The 22,046-nt window shown below is 65.2% G+C and overlaps 4 protein-coding genes across 4 annotated transcripts; 1 reads left to right on the forward strand and 3 right to left on the reverse strand.

Moving 5' to 3' along the window:
• Nucleotides 1–444: 444 nt before the first annotated feature.
• EMIHUDRAFT_459295 (hypothetical protein) lies at nt 445–5,281 on the forward strand (the record flags this gene model as incomplete). Its single annotated transcript, XM_005767918.1, has 9 exons — nt 445–933; nt 1,037–1,182; nt 1,249–1,348; nt 1,547–1,682; nt 3,002–3,048; nt 3,260–3,389; nt 3,629–3,778; nt 4,749–4,894; nt 4,973–5,281. 9 exons carry the CDS (start codon nt 445–447, stop codon nt 5,207–5,209), a joined length of 1,581 nt encoding a protein of 526 aa, XP_005767975.1. The 3' UTR covers nt 5,210–5,281.
• On the reverse strand, nt 5,266–11,125 carry EMIHUDRAFT_245742 (hypothetical protein; the record flags this gene model as incomplete). The annotated part of the gene is made up of 5 exons (XM_005767919.1): nt 5,266–5,287; nt 8,915–9,034; nt 9,121–9,164; nt 10,177–10,381; nt 11,085–11,125. 5 exons carry the CDS (start codon nt 11,123–11,125, stop codon nt 5,266–5,268), a joined length of 432 nt encoding a protein of 143 aa, XP_005767976.1.
• A 1,492-nt stretch (nt 11,126–12,617) lies between these two features.
• On the reverse strand, nt 12,618–14,943 carry EMIHUDRAFT_245743 (hypothetical protein; the record flags this gene model as incomplete). Its single annotated transcript, XM_005767920.1, has 7 exons — nt 12,618–12,639; nt 12,853–12,974; nt 13,337–13,404; nt 13,838–13,937; nt 14,340–14,369; nt 14,657–14,689; nt 14,731–14,943. 7 exons carry the CDS (start codon nt 14,941–14,943, stop codon nt 12,618–12,620), a joined length of 588 nt encoding a protein of 195 aa, XP_005767977.1.
• A 2,462-nt stretch (nt 14,944–17,405) lies between these two features.
• Nucleotides 17,406–20,877, reverse strand: EMIHUDRAFT_459296 (hypothetical protein; the record flags this gene model as incomplete). Its single annotated transcript, XM_005767921.1, has 2 exons — nt 20,868–20,877; nt 17,406–17,934 (listed from the first exon to the last, which is right to left on the reverse strand). A coding segment is annotated over exon 2 (369 nt), but the record flags the coding sequence as incomplete, so codon positions are not given.
• Nucleotides 20,878–22,046: the final 1,169 nt, after the last annotated feature.

Below are 22,046 nucleotides of genomic sequence, written 5' to 3' on the forward strand. Positions count from 1 at the left end.
GACCTCCATCTAGCCTCTTCCTCCATGTTTGTCCAGCCCCCAACCTCCATCACCACCACCCAGAATCAACTTGTCGCATGGCTCCCGTCTCGCACCTTAGCATACTTGTTGTCTCGCTCCCGCTGCCTTGCCCGCATCCCTCCACCAATACCTCCCCGCTCCTCAGGTCCCCTCTTCCATCGACCCTCTTTGCTCGTCGGTTTCGCACTTCTCAACCTCTCGTCTCCCACATCCACTGTCGTCCACCCCATGAACCTGTCGATCTCCTCGTCGCCCACGCCCCCGTTCCCCATGTACTCCAGCATAAGCTCGTCGTCCTCCTCAGCATAGCTCCCTCCTCCCACCATGTCTCCTCTCGACTCCCCCTCTCTCTCTCTCTCTCTCTCTCTTACCTTACCCTATCCGGCTAGGAGCCGGAACCCAGCGAGCACACACAAAAGGTACATGCTCGCTCCCTCGGTCTGCTGCGCCAGTCTCTCCCTTCCGTCGGCGCTGACGCTCTCCTCGGCCTTCACGCGTGACGCCGTCGCCCTCGGCCTCCCTGAGTGCCTGCAGCTGCTGTCAGACCGAGCTCAGACGGCGCCGGGACGCGCCTTGTGCCTGACGCCGCGCCTGCACGAAACGGCGGCCGAGTGCCGCGACGCCTACAGCGCCGTCTCCGAAGCCTTTGCCGTGGAGTCTTCGCCGCCGTTTCCTCACGAGCTGGCGATCGAGGACAGCCTGGTCGCAGTGTCCGCGGGCGCGACGCTGGGTCCGCAGGACCTGCTCGAGATAGGCCAGGCGGTGGCAGCCCTCCACACCACAGCCTGCTGGGCGGAGCCGCATCGGTGGGAGCGCACACCGCAGCTAGCCGCGCTCGCGATCAACGCCTCGCCGCCGCCGCGGCTGCTCAAGGCCTTTGGTGACGCGTTCGACCGCACGAGCACCGGCGAGGTGGTGCTCTCGTCCAAGGCGTCCCCATATCTCCGCATACCTCCCCATAGCGCCCCATCGCGGCTCGGGTAATCTCGGGTGATCTCGGGTAATCTCGTCCAAGGCGTTCCCGCGGCTGGCGAGGCGGCGGGTGGCCGCGCAGAGCGCTGCTCGCTCGACGGCGGACAAAATGCGCTCGCTGCTGACCGAGCCAGACTTTGTCGCCGGGCTGGCGGAGGACCGACCGCCGCCGCGGCAGCGCGACGGCCGGTGGGTGGTGCCGGTGGCGGGCGGCGGCTGTGAACGGCGTCTCTTCACACCTCTAGCTGTGAACAGGTGGGTGGTGCCGGTGGCGGTCGGCAGCGGCCAGGGGCGCGTCGGGGAGGAGGTGGCGCGGTCGCGCTCGGGCGCGACGGCATTCGTCGAGCCGCACCGGGTGGGCAATCTCGGGGAATCTCGGGTGATCTCGGGTCATCTCGTCCAAGGCGTTCGTCGAGCCGCACCAGGTGCGGCGGCTCTCGGCGGCCGCGGCGCGCGCCGACGGTCGCGTCGAGCGCGCCGAGCGGCGGCTGGTGCGCGCGCTCAGCGCCCTCGTCGAGAGTACCCGAGAGTACCCGAGAGTATTCGAGATTAGGTGCGCGCGCTCAGCGCCCTCGTCGCCGCGCACCGCGCGTCGCTCGAGGAGTCGCTGGCGGCGGCGGGCGAGCTCGACGCGGTGTTTGCGCGTGCGGCGCTTGGCGCGGCATGGGGGGCGCGCGTGCCGGCGGTGGGTGAGCAGGGCGTGGTGCGGCTCGACGGCGCGACGCACCCGCTGCTCGCCAGCGCCGCCGCCACCGGCGCCTCCGCCCCCGCCGGTGGCGTGAGCGCCGTGGTTGGCAATCGGCTGGAGCTGGGCGGCGAGGGCTGCCCGCAGGAGCCCACCGGCGCTGCCTATAAACGCACAACCCCGGCACCAAGACGCACAAGCTCGGACAGTCGAGACAGGGAGAGACCGCATCGACAGTCAGAAGTCAGCGCTTCCTCCTTCGACCCGCGTGCCGCGGGCATGTCCTCTCCCTCCTCCTCCTACCTCCTCCCTCCTCCTCTCCCTCCTCCTCCTCCTCCTCCTCCTCCTCCTCCTCCTCCTCCCACGTGCCCCGCGGGCATGTCCGTGACGCGTCCGCGACGCGTCCGCAGGGCCTGGTGCTGACCGGGCCAAACGCAGGCGGCAAGACACCTCCGAGACACTTCCGAGACACTTCCCAATTACTTCCGAGACACCTCCAAGACACTTTCGAGACACTTCCGTGCCGCCGCTGGCACGCGCAGGCGGCAAGTCTGTCGCCCTGAAGACGGTCGGGCTGTGAACGGCGTCTCTTCACACCTCTAGCGGTGAACAGGCGGCAAGTCTGTCGCCCTGAAGACGGTCGGGCTGTGAACGGCGTCTCTTCACACCTCTAGCTGTGAACAGGCGGCAAGTCTGTCGCCCTGAAGACGGTCGGGCTGTGAACGGCGTCTCTTCACACCTCTAGCGGTGAACAGGCGGCAAGTCTGTCGCCCTGAAGACGGTCGGGCTGTGAACGGCGTCTCTTCACACCTCTAGCTGTGAACAGGCGGCAAGTCTGTCGCCCTGAAGACGGTCGGGCTGTGAACGGCGTCTCTTCACACCTCTAGCTGTGAACAGGCGGCAAGTCTGTCGCCCTGAAGACGGTCGGGCTGTGAACGGCGTCTCTTCACACCTCTAGCTGTGAACAGGCGGCAAGTCTGTCGCCCTGAAGACGGTCGGGCTGTGAACGGCGTCTCTTCACACCTCTAGCTGTGAACAGGCGGCAAGTCTGTCGCCCTGAAGACGGTCGGGCTGTGAACGGCGTCTCTTCACACCTCTAGCTGTGAACAGGCGGCAAGTCTGTCGCCCTGAAGACGGTCGGGCTGTGAACGGCGTCTCTTCACACCTCTAGCTGTGAACAGGCGGCAAGTCTGTCGCCCTGAAGACGGTCGGGCTGTGAACGGCGTCTCTTCACACCTCTAGCTGTGAACAGGCGGCAAGTCTGTCGCCCTGAAGACGGTCGGGCTGTGAACGGCGTCTCTTCACACCTCTAGCTGTGAACAGGCGGCAAGTCTGTCGCCCTGAAGACGGTGGGGCTAGCTGCGCTGCTCGTGCGCTGCGCAGTGCCCGTGCCGTGCTCGCCGGCGCGCGACGGCGAGGGCGAGGGCGGCGGTGGCGCCGAGGGCGGCGCGGGGGTTGGTGGTGGCGGACGCTGCGGCGGAGGCGGTGATGGGGCTGCGATGGCGGTGGCGGCGCCGCGCGCCGGCCTCGTCTCTGCGACAATGAGGAAGCCAGACCTGATTGGTGAGGACACCTCCCCAGGTGTCGTCGCCGCGCGTCGACTTCTTCTCTGCCGTGGTGAGCGACTTGGCGGAGGCGCAAGACGTGTCGGCGGGCACGTCGTCGTACTCTGCGCACGTGCGCAGCTGCGCGCGCGCCCTCGAGGCGGCGGGTGCGCACGGCGCGAGTGCCCTCGTGCTGCTCGACGAGCCCGGCGAGATTACCCGAGATTACCCGAGATTACCCGAGATTACCCGAGATTACCCGAGATTGCATGCTGCTCGACGAGCCCGGCGCCGAATACCCCTGAGACTGCCCGGTAGATTACCCGAGATGAGGCGCGAGCACCGCGCCTACTCCCGCAAGATTACCCGAGACTGCCCGAGATTGCCCGAGATTACTCGAGATTAGGCGCGAGCACCGAGCCGGCCGAGGGCGCGGCGGTGGCTCAAGCGGTTATCGAGGAGCTGCTGGCGCGGGGCGCGCGGCTCGTCGCGACGACGCACGCGTCGCCGCTCAAGCTGCTCGCGCTGCGCGATACGCGGCTGCAGGTCGGCTGCGGTACGTCCTCGGGTCCCCGCAAGTAGCCCCGCGCAGAGGACAACAACGTCCGTCCCACACACGCACAGGCGCGCGCGCGCGCGCGCACACACACACACATGGCTCGGGGACCCCCCGCAGTGTGGTTGGTGTGAGCGCACAAGCACGAGCAGAGGTGCACACCTCTGCCCTTGGCGGCGGCAGGTCGCGAGATTGCCCGAGATTGCCCGAGATTACCCGAGATTGCCCGAGATTGCCCGAGATTGCCCGAGATTGCCCGAGATTGCCCGAGATTACCCGAGATTGCCCGAGATTCGCCTTTGGCGGCGGCAGGTCGCGGCGATGCAACGGAGGCGGGTCGACCGACGGAACGGAGCGGGCGCCGCAGCGCTGCCGTCGTACGCGATTCTCGTGGGCGCCGTCGGCGGATCCTACGCCCTCGCTGCTGTGAACAGCGTCTCTTCACACCTCTAGCTGTGAACAGGCGCCGTCGGCGGTTCATACGCCCTCGACGCGGCCGCGCGCGAGGGGCTTCCCGAGGCGCTGCTCGCGCGCGCGCGCGGCCTGCTGCCCGGCGCCGAAGGCGACGCCGATGACGGCGACGGCGACGCCGCCGACGCCGACGCCGATGACGGCGACGCTGAAGGCGACGCCGATGACGGCGACGCCGAAGCCGCTGGCGCTGGCGGAAGTGGGCGGGGCGGGCGGGGCGGGCAGGGCGGGAGCGAGGGCGGCCCGCATCCAAAGGCGGCCCCACGCAACCGGCCCGTGAGAAGCTTCGCCGCGCTGTCGGAGGCGCTCGAGCAGGCGTGCGAGGAGGCGTCGGCGGCGGCGGCGGCGGCGCGCGTGGCGCTCGCTGAGGCAGAAGCGGCGCGGCGCGAGGCGCGCGGCGCGGCGGCGCGCAGCGCGGCGGCGTTCGAGGCGTCGCGCCGCTGGCTGGCGGCCCGGCGCGTGCGCCTCGACGGCCTCGTCGGGCGGCTGAGCGCGCAAGGCGCCGAACCGCTCGAGCTGCTCGGCCAGACGCTCGACGCGCTCTCGCTCCTCGAGATCGACGCAGCAGAGGCGCGCGCGAAGGCGCTGGGCAGGCTCGGGCTGCGCGCGCTGGACGGCCGCCCGTTGCGCGCCGGCGAGAGCCTCGTCGTCGTGGCAACGGCGGCGGCGGCGACGGCGGCGGCGGCGGCGACGGCGCCGCCGCAGCAGCCGAGCACGATCGAGGCGGAGGTGGCGGAGGATGCGCCCGAGGGCTCCGCCGACGCGCAGATGTCCATCGTCGGCGGGCCGCCTGTGCGGGTTCCGCGCGCCGAGCTGGCCGAATGGGCCGCCGTCGACGCGGCCACTAGCCTCGACAGCGGCAGCTTCTCGGCCGACGGCTGGGACTGGATGGGCGCGGTGGCGCCGACGGCGGAGCAGAGTCGGTCCAGCGGCGGCGGCAAGCGCCAACGGAGGCGGTAAGTAGAGAGCCCACGCGACTGAGACCAGCATCCCTTTTGTGTAGTTTTCTACTTTACTCACAGATATAGCATCAGCACCCTAGCCCCGTGTGCGGGACGAGGCAGGGCTAGAATGGAACAGAAGTGATCAGAGAATAGCCATTCGAATGGCGGCGGACGCGTCGACGGAGCAGAGGGGAATTCGAAATGGACAAGTAAAGGGCGAAGACAAATGGGCGTACGAACGAATCGACGGGGCACGACGAACGGGGGAGACGGGAGAGGACGCGACCGAACGGTGGGAGTACCTAATTAAATGGAAGGGCGCGACAAAACGGACATGGGAGCGCCACCGGACCATCGCGGCGATGGGGGGCGCGAAGCTAGAAGCGCTCAAGGAGGCGCAAGACACAAAACTAATACCGTTCAGCACCCGCGACCGCATCGAACGAGCGGCAACGAGAGGAGAGGCTGGTATGCGAGCAATGCTAATCGCAATCGACACCTGGGCGGACACGGCGGGGGCGCAGAGACCAAACGACGACACGCTGACCAGGATGTGGTCCACAATAAAACGACACGTCGAGGTTGCCTCCCACAGTGACGAGGCAGGACAACGCCAAGACAACATCAAAGAGAGCACGCGCAACGAGTCCGAACGCGACAGACATAGCTCGGCGCTACCCTTCAGAACATTATACCTAGGCAAGGAGCCGAGCACGGAGAGCGACGCAGCAGTTAGCGACGCACAGCAGAAGGAAAAGACGAAAAAGACGATGGCTCTGGACGGGGGAGGCGACGAGTGGAGAGTAGCCGCCGATGGAGAGGCGACGATCGGCGGGGACGCATGGTGGGGGAGTGACGAACCGGACACGCTCGGACATGGGCAAGAGATAGACGACCTAGTGGGTGGCGGGGAGTGGAGGCGAGGCGCGCCGCAAGCGGTACTCGACAACGTCGCGATGGAGGAGGAGATCGGAGGGGCGGTACAGGAGATGTGGACAAAGGGAGGAGGAAGGGCGGGATACGAAGAGATTGGGAGGAGCGATATTGCTCGCGACCCCGTCCTACGACTGTATCTGAGGAGCGACGAGGCGGAGGGCGCCATCCGGAGCGCGCCGCAAGAGCGACTACGCGACCGAGAGGGCGAGAACGAGATTGTGATGGACGAGAGCGAGTGTCGGACCATGCGAGAGCGGGGAACGAGCACGACGTGGAGGGCGAGGGACCTGGCGTGCCGCCTGCACAAGTGGCACCACTTCACAGCGGCGGCAGCGACGGACGCCTCGCTAAAGAAGACTCGAGACGGAAGGCTAGCATCATTCGGGGGATGGGAGGGCGTGCAGCCGAAAGAGGGAGATGACGATGCACAAGAGACCAGGGCACAGATTCACGAGCGGGTAGGACGGGGAATATGGGGAGGCGCCCTGCCGGGATCGTGGGAGATTGTCGACGCCGAGATGTACGCCATCTACAGCTTCCTGCGCACGAAGGCGGACGAAACAGAAACGACCCTCCAGCCTCACCGATGCCTAGTGATGTCGGACAGCGAGACGGCGCTCAAGGAGATCGAACGGACGTATCGGGGGCGGACACGCGGCGAGACAAATAGGAGCGCACTCAATGCGGCGGTGCAAGCACAAATCGACATTATACAGCGCAACAGAGGGTACGTGATTTTCATCTTCACGGAGGGGCACGCGGGCAACGCGCCCAATTCCATGGCGGACGCGGCGGCAAAGGCACACCTGCGGAGCAGGGTAACGAGCGCGTACGAGATGGACCTAGCACGACACGTGACGAACAGGGCATGCATCTACACGCATGAGGAGGAGGGGCAGGCGCCGGAGATCCGAGACAGGAGGCTGTATCAAGAGGCGAAGGAGAAAATTGGACGGTGGGTACGAAAGTGGCTGGACGGCGGGCACGCAGCGCGAAAGGAAGGGGACGACAACGTGTGGAGGACGGTAATCAAGGCGACGGGGACGATATCAGGCGACACGAGATACGAGGGAGACAAAGAGCGGGGTCCAAACTCGACCCAGCGCCAGCCCGAGGCCTGCGGGGAAAAGGCGAGGCTGAGGCTGGTACACGGCATGCGGACGGGACAGACCCGAGGTATAGAGCACGGGAGGCGATGGAGGGCCAGCCTAGAGGCAGAGGCGCGGCAGGACGGGTGGGACGAGGAGGGAGGAGGAGCGTGTGCCGATGGGGCTGAAGGTTGCTGGCATCCTGGATGCATGCACACCCTCGCTTCTCACAGGCACGTCCTATGCGCCGAGTGCGAGGCGGTGAAGGGTGAGAGGAGGGAGCACTACCGGGCGATGAGGAAAGGCGCGGCGGACGTGCTCAAGGCGCTAAGATGGACGCCACCGAAGTCAAGGAGGCGGACACTCGCCCACACCGCAGAGTGCGAAGCCCAGGCGCTCGCTGTACGCGCCATTGCTGGGGCGACGAAGAGGTGCGCAGGAAGAAGGGAGAGCGACGAGGAATGGGAGGCGATGGAGCAACTGCTAGCTGGACGACTACCCGAGCCGAGTGTGATGGACCAGGACCCGCCAGAAGACATCATGAGGGAGTATGACACACGGGTGGTGACTTCACTCAAGGCACTGCAGCAGACGGCGGCATCAATAATCAAAGTACGGGAAGGGAAGAGGAAGGGACTCGAGGCGGAGAGGAAGGAACGAGTAGCCGCGGAAACAGAACGCCTGAGAGAGGGACAGAAGGAAAGGAAGGAGAGGATACGAGAAATGGAGTGGGCGGCGAATGCGTGTATTTGCTGGCGACGGAGGCGACATCGACAACGTGATGCCGAGGAGAAGGAAAGGGAAGAGGCAGAGAGACGCCTCGAAGCGGGGAGAGGCAGAACGACGAGAGCGATGGGGATGACACTCAAAACGACCCACTGCGAGCTCGAAGGCGAAGGCCAGCGCAGGAAACGCGGTGATAGGAACGACGATGCGGCGAGCGCCGGAGGGAAGCGACGACAGCGAGGGGACGAGGACGGCGAGTAGAGAGGAGAACAGACGGCGAGCGGCGCACGCGAGGGCGACCACGCAGGAGAAAACAGACGGGACGAGGGGAAGGAAACGCGGCCCGCCAGGAAGCGAAGAACCTGGTTTGTGGAGGACCTCCCGCACCTGTCCTGACAGTCCTGACAGAGTCCTGACAGAGTCCTGACAGAGTCCTGACAGAGTCCTGACAGAGTCCTGGCGGGGTCCTGACGGCGCACGGTCTTCACAGTGCTCACAAGTGCCTCCGACGAGACCTCCACCTTCCTTCACTGCAACCCTCCTTCCCCTCCCCCCCAGCAGTGAATGATAGACGCCCAGCCCCCCTTTCGACCGTGCGCGCCCTCTGCGGAATCGTCCTGATGGGGCAGTCCTGACGCAAACTTGAGAGTCCTGACAAGCAAACTTGAGAGTCCTGACAAGCAAACTTGAGAGTCCTGACAGAAACTTGAGAGTCCTGACAGAAACTTAGAGTCCTTACAGACAAAAGAAATCACGCTCACTCTCGCGCCACTCGGCTCGACCATGAAAGCGCACAAGCAAGAGAGGCGCGGCCATGGTGCAGGCAACGTTACAGCCGGCAACGTGCAAGAAGGCAGCAAAGCTCGGCCACGACGTCCATGGCCCGCGCCCCCCCGATTTGCCACCGGCGGCCTGCAGGCCAGCGCCGAGCAGCGGACCGACTGCTGACCGACTGCTGACCGACTGCTGACCGAGGCAGCGCCCACGGCAGCGCCCACAGCAGCGCCCACGGCAGCACCCACGGCAGCACCCACGACAGCGCCCACGGCAGCGCACACGGCTTGGCTGGCCATGTCAGCCGCGCAGGGACCCTCCCGCGGGTCCAACCCGAAGCGCTCGACCGCTCGACGGCGCAAGTCGGCTGACGGAGCGAGCCGCATAGCCCTCCAGTGCTCACCGCAGGATCAGGCCCGACCGGCCCACGCTCACGGCCTGGCCTGCCTGTGGACCAGCAAACTCGTTGGCTGTACGCGAGCAAAGAGCTGCGTGGCTGGGTTGTGAGCATACCGTCCCCGTTGCGCCCTTTCCCTCAGTGGAGGGCCGTCCCTGCCCTCGGGAGTAACTCGACTGTACACCCCTCCCTACTCTCTAGCTAAGGGCTCTGTTCACAGCGGGGGGGCAGTGGTTGTCCTGGCGGAGTCCTGGCGGAGTCCTGACAGAGTCCTGACAGAGTCCTGACGGAGTCCTGACAGAGTCCTGACGGCCTATTTTGGAGGTTTTCAACTTTGAGGTATTGTTACTATGTGAGGGTGAAATGAATGAATCAGTTCTTTGGGACAGTGCAATCCTTTTAATTATTACCTCCAACTCAAAAAAAGTCTGATGTCAAACGGACAACGGGGTCCCTTATGGTGGCCTGTAAGGGTAAGGTGCGGGAGGTCCACAAACCAGGTTGAAGGCAGACGGCAAGATACGTCGCCGGACCAGCGACAGGAAGCGCAGGAAAACAAAAAGAACAAGACCAGGAGCATGGAGACGAGGGAAGGCGCGAGGCGCTCCGCCGACAAGCAGCAGAGGCGGCGGCGAAAGTAACGACGGCCATGCTAACGACGGGCGGCACGGTGGAAGGGGCGAATGTAGGCCCCTCTAGCATAGCGGAAGGGGAACTCGGCCTACTGGCGACGAGGAGGCTAGAGAAATTTGAGGTGTGTAGCATCTACACTGGGGAGATCTTCCGGACAGGAACGGCGCAGCCACCAGAGACAGTACCAGACGAACTATCACGACACACGGCAGCAGGGGGGACGCAGCTGGATGGAAGTGACGACGAGAGCGGGGACGACTTTGACAGCGTCGCGGGTAACTTCGACTGGCCTGCAGCATCGAATGAGCCGAAACGAGGCACGAGGGCGACGCACTTCGTACGCTACGAGGAGATACAATTAGGCAAGGCAGCTGCGCAGGTGATGGTCCTGTTTGCAGAGAGGGGAGTCAAGGAAGGCCAAGAAATCACATGGTCATATGGGGACTCATACAAGAGCCACCGCAAGGAGATGGGATACAGGGCGGGGACCAGGGCGGATCCGAACGCAATAACACCCCAGCAAGCGCGGACGGCATTCGCGAGATACTGCAAAAAGATAGACGTGACGAAGGAGGAGCTAGCGTGGAACTTTGGATGCATATCGGCAAGCCAAAATAACGAGCAGGAGGCTGTCCTGGTGCGTGAGCTAATCCTGAGCAACAATAAACGACTGTACCACGGAGCACAGAGCGCAGCAGACAGGACGGCGGCGACGGCGGACATGGCAGAGACGAGTGTGAAACAAAGGGCGGCGGGCACGTTGGGCGGTAGCGACGGGGATGGTGACGGTGACGGTGGCGAGGGAGAGGAAGGGGGTCCATTAACACCAGACAGCGAGAGGGGCAAGGAGGAAAGGGGGAGAGAGGAAGCCAACGCGACGTGCGCAGAGGATGAGGATATAAACTGGGACGACGCAGCGGAGGGGATAGGCGAGGGAATCGAGGGACCGGAGGGCTTTCGCGACAGCGACGATGACGACGAAGAAAGGGGAGGGGACGGAGGGGCGACACGCAGGAGGGGCGAAATCGCTAACGGCCCGAGCAGAGAGGGCGACGGCGGGGCACGAGGGAACAACGGAGACGCTACCGATGACGCGAACCGAGGCACGGACGCCGGCGGGGACGGGGAGGGCGACAGCGACGTCGAGGTTGACGCAACCGCATCGAGAGCGTCACCCAAAAGGGGGCGGACAGCCATGGAGGTCACCGAATGGAGGGCGAACGGCACGATACGAAAAGGCAGGGCGAGGCGGATGGAGAAAGAAGTGCCGAGAAGGCCATGGTGGAGGGGAGGGACGGGAGGACGAAAGAAGGGCGAGGAGGACGAGCGGCCCGCACAGACCGCGAGCAGACAGCGCCTGCTGGCCATTTCGAGACATTCGCCAAGAACGCTAGCTACATGGGAGGGCTTCGTGAAGGATGGATTGAAAAACATTCGAACAAAGAAGAGGCGACGGGAGGAACCGGCGGAGGATGCAGGGACGTGACACACACACACACACACACACACACACACACACACACACACACACACACACACACACACACACACACACACACACACACACACACACACACACACACACACACACACACACACACACACACACACCGCTCACCCACGCGCACTGGGCCTTGCACTTTGAATGCCGTGGGGCTCCTGTCGTCAGACGTGGAGACGCGAGGGTTGCCCCCCCTTGCCCCACCACCTCGTGTGTGTGGAGAAGTTTACCTAACCTTTACCTTACCGTGTGCGGGGGGTGCATCGTGCAACACCGAACACACCGCGCCGCGCGCGTGTGTGTTTTGGTGGTTTTTCGAACAATCAAAACACTACAGCCGCGCCGCGACTTTCTGTATGAACCCGATTCCGAGGAAGCCTGGTGGTGGTTAAGCGCCTCCATCGCATCCGCCTTAGCTGTATCCCTGCGTGCGCACTTGCGGCGCGTCGATCGCTTCTCTCCCAAAACACCGGAGCCCCCGCCGCAAACCGCCGCCGCGACCCTCACAAGCAGGAGAAGGGCTGGCGTCTGCTACCCCCCGCGCCTGGGCTCCACGGCTCTACGACCTGCGGGTCCGCGCTGCGGTGGGGCGGACAGCAGCGCCAAACCCGTTCACGCGCCCTTCTTGGCCGCCTTCTTCGCCTTGGCCTTGGCCTTCTTCTTCTTCTTTGCGATCTTTGCGAGCTTCTCCTCGAGCTGGCGCCTACTCTCGGACAATCTCGGACAATCTCGGGTGGCCTCAGGCCCACCGCCGACCCCGGGCTCCTCCAGCTGGCGCCGCTTCTCGATGGCCTTGAGCTGCTTCTCGTTGCGCGCCTTGCAGAGCAAGCCCTCCAATCTCGGGTAATCTCTCGGGTAATCTCGGGTAATCTCGGGTAATCTCGCGCCTTGCAGAGCAAGTCCTCCAATCTCGGGTAATCTCGGGTAATCTCGGGTAATCTCGGGTAATCTCGGGTAATCTCGCGCCTTGCAGAGCAAGTCCTCCAATCTCGGGTAATCTCGGGTAATCTCGGGTAATCTCGGGTAATCTCGGGTAATCTCGCGCCTTGCAGAGCAAGTCCTCCTATCTCGGGTAATCTCGGGTAATATCGGGTAATCTCGGGTGATCTCGGGTAATCTCGCGCCTTGCAGAGCAAGTCCTCCACGCCGCACTGCTCCACCTCCGCCTACACCGCCGGCCACTCTCGGGTACACTCGGGGCAGGCTCGGGAGCACTCGCCGCACTACACTGCTCCAGCTCCGCCTCCATCCGCTGTAGCTCAGACATCTCGTCCTTGGCCACGCCCCCCTCGTCCTGCCCGCCGCCCGCCGCAGCAGCCGCCGCCGCGGCGGCCGCCTCCGCCTCCCTCGCCTCTCGCTCCCTCCGCTCCTAACCGTTGATGCAGTCGCCCCTGAGTACTCGACGGAAAAGGAGCCTCCCTCGCCTCTCGCCCCCTCCGGCGCCTCCTCGACCTCCCTGCTCCCCGCCCCCGGCTTCCCCCCCCGGCCCCCCCCCCCCCCCCCTTCTCTCCCGATCTCTCCGCGCCTCCTCGAGGATCTCCGCCATGATCTCGTCGCCGAGGGCATCGTCCTCCGCCACTGCGTCCGCACCCCGCGCCACCGACGCGCAATCGACCTCTTGCAGCGCCGGCACCGCATCGATGCTCTCGGTGGCGCGCCGGCCCGCCGCCACGCCGTTGCCAAAGGCGCCGAGCGTCTCGGCGTCGAACGCGCCTAGTACCACACCCTCTCGAGTCTCGAACCCGGTGTGGGCTCAGGTCCCGTGGGTGGTGCGGCAGAAGGCGCCGACGGAGCGAGCCCAGCGCGCCTTGCCCGGCGAGAGCACGAGCATGGTCGGCAAGTCGGTCTCGCCTGAGTCGGTTCATGGGGAAGACCCAGCTTCACTCTCGGTGATGGCAAAGGGAGCGCTGCCGGCGGGTCTCTCGTGTCGCCGAGAGTACCCGAGATTACCCGAGATTACCCGAGATTCTGAGGGTCTCTCGACTCGCCGAGCCCAAACGCGGCCACAAAGTCGGTGTGGCACGTCGCATCGAGCCACGAGTACGAGAGCGGCCCGCCCGCGCCCCGCCTGCGCAGCTTGGCCAGCACCGCCAGCTGCGCCTCCTTGTTCCCGTTGTCGGGGCCGCCGTCGAGGAGGGCGACGGCGCAGAGCCCGCCTGCTCACACAGCATGAAGTGTGAACGGCGTCTCCTCACACCTCGAGGAGGCCGACGGCGCAGAGCCCGCCGCGCTGCGTGCACTCCGCCTAAGGCAGGCAAGGTAAAGGTCAGGTAAGCTTCTCCACACACGCGAGGTGGGGGGGCAAGGGCCAGGCAAGTCCCTCGCGACTCCACGTCTAGACGACAGCAGCCCCACGGCATTCAAAGCGCAAGGCCCAGTGCGCGTGGGTGAGCGGTGTGTGTGTGTGTGTGTGTGTGGAGGCGGGGGGCGGGGGGCGGGGGGCGGGGGGGGGGGGGGGTGGCCCCCCCCCAAATTGGCAGCGGAGAGCTCAGGCGGGGGGCCCACGTCCTTGCTTGGGCCGGGCGCCTTTCCCCTCCCGCCCTCGCCCTCGCCGCCGGGCGGGTTGGCCCCTCCCGGGTGCGCGCCTACCAGAGCAAGCCTCGCGGCGGCTCGACCTCCTTTGGGGGGGTCCTGCCCCCTCCGTGCCCCCGGCGAGCGCTCCCAGCATTTTCAGCCCCTGCTCGACCACCTTGGGGGGGGAAAAGTGGGGGAAAAGTTGGAAGGGTTGGGGAAAATCGGGGAAAAAAGCCCCCCCTCTTACCACCCACCCCACCAATGCGCGGGATGTTGCCCTAGGAAAACTTTCCGTGGACCTGCGGAGGCGGTCGCCAGCTCTCCCCGCATCTCCCCGCATCTCCCCGCATCTCCCCGCATCTCCCCGCATCTACCCAGCCTCTCCCCGCATCTCCCCGCATCTCCCCGCATCTCCCCGCATCTCCCCGCATCTCCCCGCATCTCCCCGCATCTCCCCGCATCTCCCCGCATCTCCCCGCATCTCCCCGTGCGCCTGCGGCATGAAGCGCGCGCCCGTCAGCTTCATCCCCGCCTGCGCGTCCTGCTCGTCCTTGCCCTCGTTCTCGTTCCACAGCACCAGCAGCGCGGGCGCCCTGTCGATGTTGAACTGCGCCATCAGGGAAGGGGAGGGAAGGTAGGCGTCTCCACACACACACCAGGTGCGGTGGTGGGGCAAGGGCCAGGCGACTCCCTCGCGTCGGACACGCGGGCAGGAGCTGGCGCGGCATCCAGAGTGCAAGGCCCGGGGCACGCGGGCAGGAGCTGGCGCGGCATCCAAAGTGCAAGGCCCGGGGCCGTGGGGGAGCAGGCCTGTGCCATCATCGCGGGCGGCGCGAAGCCGAACTGCATCTGCCCCTCGAACGCCATGGAGAGGGAGCGGAAGATGGGCGGCACCTCGGCCTTGTCGGAGAAGAGGAGGCACGCCGCCTGCTCACAGCAGGAGGGGTGTGAACGGCGTCTCTTCACACCTCGGCCTTGCCGGAGGCGCACGCCGCCTTGGCCGCCGTCTGCGTGAGCGCCGCGGAGAAGAACATGTCGGGAGACCCCTGCCCGAGCTTATCGACGAGGCTGTCGGGCAGCGACGCGAGCGCGCCCTTCTTGGCCGCGTCGAGGCCGGCGGCGTCGGCCGCGAAAGGAACCGCCTTCTTCGCCGCCTTCTCGGCGGCGCCGAAAGGCAGCATCGAAAGGAAAGGGTCGAGAGGAAAGGGTCGAGAGGAAAGCGTCGAGCGGAAAGGTCGAGAGGAGAGGGTCGAGAGGCGGCCTGAGATGGCCCGTCTCCTCTCAAGAGGAGCGCTCGGTGAGCGAGATGCGGCGGTACGTGTGGCGCCGGCCAGCCGCCGCGGCTGTGGAGAGTTGGCCGCGCGAGGCGCGAGGCGAGGCGGTGCGGTGCCCACGTAACGAAGTTCCAGAGCGGAACCTTCCCAGGCCAGCCCGCGCGGCCGCCGAGACGGCGGCGGAGACGAAGCGGCGCGACGAGAGCCGCGGCGGCAATCAGACCGCGCCGACGCGCGGTCGGGCGCCGCGCCGCGATGGAAGTATGCACGGAGGAAGTATCCTGGAGCGTGGACGAGGCATAGCGGCGAGAGGGCGAGAGAGACAGCGCGCTGAGCAGGAGAGCCCGTCCGGCTGTGTGGGCAAATAAAAAATTCTTTGTAGAGCAGCCTCTGTAATAAAGAAATAAATTGCGCCCGAAAAGTCCGCGGGAAAAAAGTTTTCCGAAATCGATAGGGAATGGCCTGGGAGCCCCAGAAATCGCCCTATTTTTCGGGGGCTGGTGCGAGGCGAGGCGAGGCCTGTGTGGCGGCTTCTGGGAGGGGCTAGGAGAGGGGCGGGTTTGGCGGGAGAGGGGTCCGCGGGCGGCGCGAGCGGGCGTCCGGTGAGCGGTGTGGACGGGGCCGTGCGTGGTTTTGCGAGCTTCGACCGCGGGGCGGCGCCGTGGCCGTCGGGAGGCGAGGGATCCCGCAGCTGCTGTCCCGCACTGCTGCAGGCCGCCTGGCAGGCGGTGTCATGGCGCCCCGTGAGGTGCGCGGGGGAAGCCAGCGGCGCCGGGCCTGCCGCGCGGGGGCGGGCGGCGGCGGGGGCGGCGAGGTGGGCCCGTGCGAGCTGCTTTAGCACCCGAAATAAAGTCGTCGTCCAAAGTCGAGCAGAGGGCCTGAAGATTTGCAGCGCGCGCGGGGATGGTCATGGTGGTCGGTGGTTTTATCGGACGAGGGCGATCCTTGGGGCTGCGGACATCTCCTGCCGATTCTCCGCACGGCTGTTGGTCGCGGGTTGCGCGGGTCGCTCGTGGGGCGGCGTGGGGTCCGTCCTCGCGCGGGCTCTGAAGCGGTGCGATTTTCGCCCTCCCGCGTCGGCGTTTTGAGGGCCTTCCCGAGGGCTTCAGGCGGCGCGGGTTTGATGGGGCGGTAGCGCGGGGCGGCCTCCACCGTTTTGGCAAAAACCGCGTTTTCCGCGCGCGGCCGGCGCTCGCCCCGGGAAAGTTGCCTCGCTCCGCTCGTCAACTTTCTCCCGGGCGAGTTGTACGTGCGGCGTGGCGGCAATAACTCTCTCTCCCTCTCTCTCTCCCTGCGCGCGCAGCGCGCGATTTTTTTGGCGGGAGGGCCCTTTTCATCGATTTTTGAGCCCTCCGTCGAGCCGTGGCGGGGGAGCGGTAACCCTAACTTAACCCTAGCTCGGAGCGGGTGCTAACCCTAACCCGAGCACCTCTTCCTCGGGAACCCTAACCCTAACCGCACCCAACCTCGCTAACCCTAGCTGGCCATCCCTCCACTGTCTGTTGAGGACGGCGAGCGACGCGAGTGCGAGGATAGCGTGCTTGATGGGCTCGCCCGGAGCGATAGCGTGCGAAGACGGTGGCGGCGGTGAGAGAGGAGATTGCGGCGCGAGATGGCCGAGCGTGACAACGGTCGGCACCGCCGATGCGATGCTGCCGCCTCGTCATCGCTCCTTGGTGCAGCGAGCGATGGAGCTGCGACCTAGGGAGTGGCATCGGAGCGTCGCGACCGCGGCATCGAGTGGCAGCGGAAAGAGCAGGTGAGAGACGGCAGACGCTCGCGCTCCGCTCAAGTAGATGCGAAGAATCTAGTAGCGACAGCACGCAGGGTTAGCCGTGAGAGTGAGACCGGAGGCGAGTTTGCTAGCTGGTTGCTGAGCGAGGCAGTGGGAGAGGTGGCGAGCGTTCCGGAAGTGGCAGAGGAGGCGAAGGCGGCAGCGAAGGCGGCGGCGAGCAAAGAATGCGAGGCGGAGCCGCAGAAACATGGGCGCAAATGCCATGGCGAGGCAGTGAGCAGTGCGGACGGTGCGGAGGGCGTGCGTGGGTGCACGCGGCGACGCTCCTGCACGAGCGAGAGCAAACACGCGATTTTTCTCACGTGCATGACTGACGCGCACTGCTGGCGCTAAATGCCGAATTTTTCTTCTTCTGCTTTGTCGCGCCTTATCCCGGTAGTCACCCATCCGCGCGCGCCGGCGTCGCCCCGGGAAAGTCGTGTCGCTGCGCTCCACGACTTTCTCCCGGGCTCCGCCGGGGTGTGGTTGCGGCGGCGGTAGTGACTCTCTCTCTCTCTTTCTTCCTGCGCGCGCAGCGCGCGATTTTTTCGCGAGGTTGACCGTTTTATCGACTTTTGAGCCCTTCTTCGAGCCGTGGCGGGGGAGCGTGTAACCCTAACTTAACCCTAGCTCTCGACGACGACGTGATCCTAACCCTAACGTCATGACGGTGTGCCACCTCTAACCCTAACCGCAACACTACCCTGGCTAACCCTAACGACACCCGGCAATCTTTATGCTTGGGGCGCTCGAGAGCGCCGCGTGTGCGAGGAGAGCCGGCCCAGCTCGCCGGAGGCGGTCTCGTGGCGAAGACGGCGGCGGTGAGATGGAGGGTTGCGGCGGGATCGAAGGCATTTTTTCCGTCGGCACGGCGGTCGGCCACCGCCGATGCGAGGCTGCGCCTCGCCTTTGCTGCTCGGCGCAGCGGGTGGTGACGCTGTGACCGAGAGAGCCGACGCAACATCGAGAGTCGCGACCGCGCGGTGTCGAGGTGACGTGACAGCGAAAAGAGCACGAGAGAGGCGGCCGGCGCTCCGAGTCGATGAGCGAAGACCCTAGCAGCGACAGCACGAAGCGTGAGCGAGAGCGAGCGGGTGCGGGTCAGGTGGCGCTGGTGTCGACTCCTGCAGAGCGAGGCAGTGAGTGCGATGGCGGCCGCAGAGCAGTTTCGGAACCGGCGGTGGCGAGGGCGGCGGCAAGTGCAGGAGAGCGAGTCCGTCGCATGCACACGGAAATGCCATGGCTACGCAGTGGGTGGTGTGGACGGAGCGGAGGCGTTGCGTGGGTGCACGCTGCGACGCGCCTGCGCGAGCGTGAGCAAATGGCAAGCGAGCGAGCTGTGCCGTCCGCGACCGAAAAAGAATTTTGCCGGACGCCGGTAAAGAATTTTCGACAAAAGGCGGTCGCACGAAACGATTCACGCGACAGGCGAGGCAGGAAAAGAATTGGAACCCGGAAAACGAAGAATCGACGCGCCGAGATGGATGCGCTGAGAAGAAGAAAAACATTTGTCAGACGCCATTCAAAGGCCGTGTGTCGCGTGTGCTGCGCTACACGCTCGGCGCTGCTAGCCCGGCGAGGAGCGCCTTTGGGGCGGCGAGAAGGCGCCGGACGGCATTCACGACTCGAGGAGTGAAGAGACGCCGTTCGCACTTTGTGCCAGGAACAAAAAATGACTTAGCGGTTTCGAGGTGTGAAATGACGGTTCTCACACTTTTCGACTCGGATAGGGCTCGAGGCGCCGTTTTAGCAGGCGCCGTGCAAGGGGCGTGTCGCACGTGTGCTGCGCTGCACGATCGGCGCCGTTTGCACGGCGCGCAGCGCCCTTGGGGCGGTGAGAAGGCGCCGGACGGTGTTCACGGCTCGAGGTGTGAAGAGGCGCCGTTCACACTCTTTGCTATGAATAGGGCTCGGCTCGCCGACTCACGAGGCGGCCTTCACCGTGCGTGTGCAGCGCGTGCTCCTCTGCACGCGCCGCGCTCTCTTTGCGGCGCGCAGCGCCGCTAGAGCGGCTTGACGGCGACAAAATGACTTAGCGGTTTCGAGGTGTGAAATGACGGTTCTCACACTTTTCGACTCGGATAGGGCTCGAGGCGCCGTTTTATCAGACGCCGTGCAAGGGGCGTGTCGCACGTGTGCTGCGCTGCACGATCGGCGCCGTTTGCACGGCGCGCAGCGCCCTTGGGGCGGTGAGAAGGCGCCGGACGGTGTTCACGGCTCGAGGTGTGAAGAGGCGCCGTTCACACTCTGTGCTATGAATAGGGCTCGGCTCGCCGACTCGTGAGACGGCCTTCACCGTGCGTGTGCAGCACGTGCTCCTCTGCACGCGCCGCGCTCTCTTTGCGGCGCGCAGCGCCGCTAGAGCGGCTTGACGGCGAAAAAATGACTTAGCGGTTTCGAGGTGTGAAATGACGGTTCGCACACTTTTCGACTTGGATAGGGCTCGAGGCGCCGTTTTAGCAGGCGCCGTGCAAGGGGCGTGTCGCACGTGTGCTGCGCTGCACGCTCGGCGCCGTTTGCACGGCGCGCAGCGCCCTTGGGGCGGTGAGAAGGCGCCGGACGGTGTTCACGGCTCGAGGTGTGAAGAGGCGCCGTTCACACTCTGTGCTATGAACAGGGCTCGGCTCGCCGACTCGTGAGACGGCCTTCGCCGTGCGTGTGCAGCGTGTGCTCCTCTGCACGCGCCGCGCTCTCTTTGCGGCGCGCAGCGCCGCGAGAGCGGCTTGACGGCGAAAAAATGACTTAGCGGTTTCGAGGTGTGAAAAGACGGTTCTCACACTTTTCGACTCGGATAGGGCTTGAGGCGCCGTTTTATCAGACGCCGTGCAAGGGGCGTGTCGCACGTGTGCTGCGCTGCCCGCTCGGCGCCGTTTGCACGGCGCGCAGCGCCCTTGGGGCGGTGAGAAGGCGCCGGACGGTGTTCACGGCTCGAGGTGTGAAGAGGCGCCGTTCACACTCTTTGCTATGAATAGGGCTCGGCTCGCCGACTCGTGAGACGGCCTTCGCCGTGCGTGTGCAGCGTGTGCTCCTCTGCACGCGCCGCGCTCTCTTTGCGGCGCGCAGCGCCGCGAGAGCGGCTTGACGGCGAAAAAATGACTTAGCGGTTTCGAGGTGTGAAAAGACGGTTCTCACACTTTTCGACTCGGATAGGGCTTGAGGCGCCGTTGTATCAGACGCCGTGCAAGGGGCGTGTCGCACGTGTGCTGCGCTGCCCGCTCGGCGCCGTTTGCACGGCGCGCAGCGCCCTTGGGGCGGTGAGAAGGCGCCGGACGGTGTTCACGGCTCGAGGTGTGAAGAGGCGCCGTTCACACTCTTTGCTATGAATAGGGCTCGGCTCGCCGACTCGTGAGACGGCCTTCGCCGTGCGTGTGCAGCGTGTGCTCCTCTGCACGCGCCGCGCTCTCTTTGCGGCGCGCAGCGCCGCGAGAGCGGCTTGACGGCGAAAAAATGACTTAGCGGTTTCGAGGTGTGAAAAGACGGTTCTCACACTTTTCGACTCGGATAGGGCTTGAGGCGCCGTTGTATCAGACGCCGTGCAAGGGGCGTGTCGCACGTGTGCTGCGCTGCACGATCGGCGCCGTTTGCACGGCGCGCAGCGCCCTTGGGGCGGTGAGAAGGCGCCGGACGGTGTTCACGGCTCGAGGTGTGAAGAGGCGCCGTTCACACTCTGTGCTATGAATAGGGCTCGGCTCGCCGACTCGTGAGACGGCCTTCACCGTGCGTGTGCAGCGCGTGCTCCTCTGCACGCGCCGCGCTCTCTTTGCGGCGCGCAGCGCCGCTAGAGCGGCTTGACGGCGAAAAAATGACTTAGCGGTTTCGAGGTGTGAAATGACGGTTCTCACACTTTTCGACTCGGATAGGGCTCGAGGCGCCGTTTTATCAGACGCCGTGCAAGTGGCGTGTCGGACGTGTGCTGCGCTGCCCGCTCGGCGCCGTTCGCACGGCGCGGAGCGCCCTTGGGGCGGTGAGAAGGCGCCGGACGGTGTTCACGGCTCGAGGTGTGAAGAGGCGCCGTTCACACGTTCTGCTATGAACAGGGCTCGGCTCGCCGGCTCACGAGGCGGCATTGGCGGTGCGTGTGCAGTGTGTGCTCCCCTGCACGCGCCGCGCTCTTTACGCGGCGCGCAGCGCCGCTAGAGCGGCTTGACGGCGAAAAAAAGACTTAGCGGCTTTGAGGTGTGAAAAGACGGTTCTCACACTTTTCGGCTCGGGTAAGGCTCGTTGCGCCGATTCATTAGACGCCCTTCACGGGGCGCGTCGCGCGTGTACTGCGCTACACGCTCGGCGCTGTTAGTACGGCGCAGAGCGCCTTTGGGGCGGTGAGAAGTTGCCGGACGGTGAGCGGGTCCACCACACAGAGTTCTCCCCATCATGTGCCCAAATGCGCCCGCCGTTTTTCGTCATACCCCCCCCCCTCTGGAAACACGCCGACTTTGATTGGGTCCGGTTCAACCTCACTCTCATCTTTATACTTACAGTCACAAAAGGTCAGATCTGTGCCACCCTGGGCTGGACCTAGTCACCAGTCACCGCGCGTGTGTGTGTTTTTGGTTTTTCGCACAAAAACAGCGCGCCGCGACTTTTTTATATGAAAACCCGATTCCGAGGAAGCCTGGTGGTGGTTAAGCGCCCATCGCATCCGCCTTCGCTGTATCCCTGCGTGCGCACTTGCGGCGCGTCGATCGCTTCTCTCCCAAAACACCCTTCGGAGCCCCCGCCGCAAACCGCCGCCGCGACCCTCACAAGCAGGAGAAGGGCTGGCGTCTGCTACCCCCCGCGCCTGGGCTCCACGGCTCTACGACCTGCGGGTCCGCGCTGCGGTGGGGCCGACAGCAGCGCCAAACCCGTTCACGCGCCCTTCTTGGCCGCCTTCTTCGCCTTGGCCTTGGCCTTCTTCTTCTTCTTTGCGATCTTTGCGAGCTTCTCCTCGAGCTGGCGCCTAATCTCGGACAATCTCGGACAATCTCGGGTGGCCTCAGGCCCACCGCCGACCCCGGGCTCCTCCAGCTGGCGCCGCTTCTCGATGGCCTTGAGCTGCTTCTCGTTGCGCGCCTTGCAGAGCAAGCCCTCCAATCTCGGGTAATCTCGGGTAATCTCGGGTAATCTCGGGTAATCTCGTTGCGCGCCTTGCAGAGCAAGCCCTCCAATCTCGGGTAATCTCGGGTAATCTCGGGTAATCTCGGGTAATCTCGGGTAATCTCGGGTAATCTCGGGTAATCGGCACATTGTCCTGTAA

The sequence above is a fragment of the Emiliania huxleyi genome, assembly GCF_000372725.1.
Source record: "Emiliania huxleyi CCMP1516 unplaced genomic scaffold EMIHUscaffold_474, whole genome shotgun sequence".
In the NCBI taxonomy this organism is placed as follows: Eukaryota; Haptophyta; order Isochrysidales; family Noelaerhabdaceae; genus Emiliania; species Emiliania huxleyi.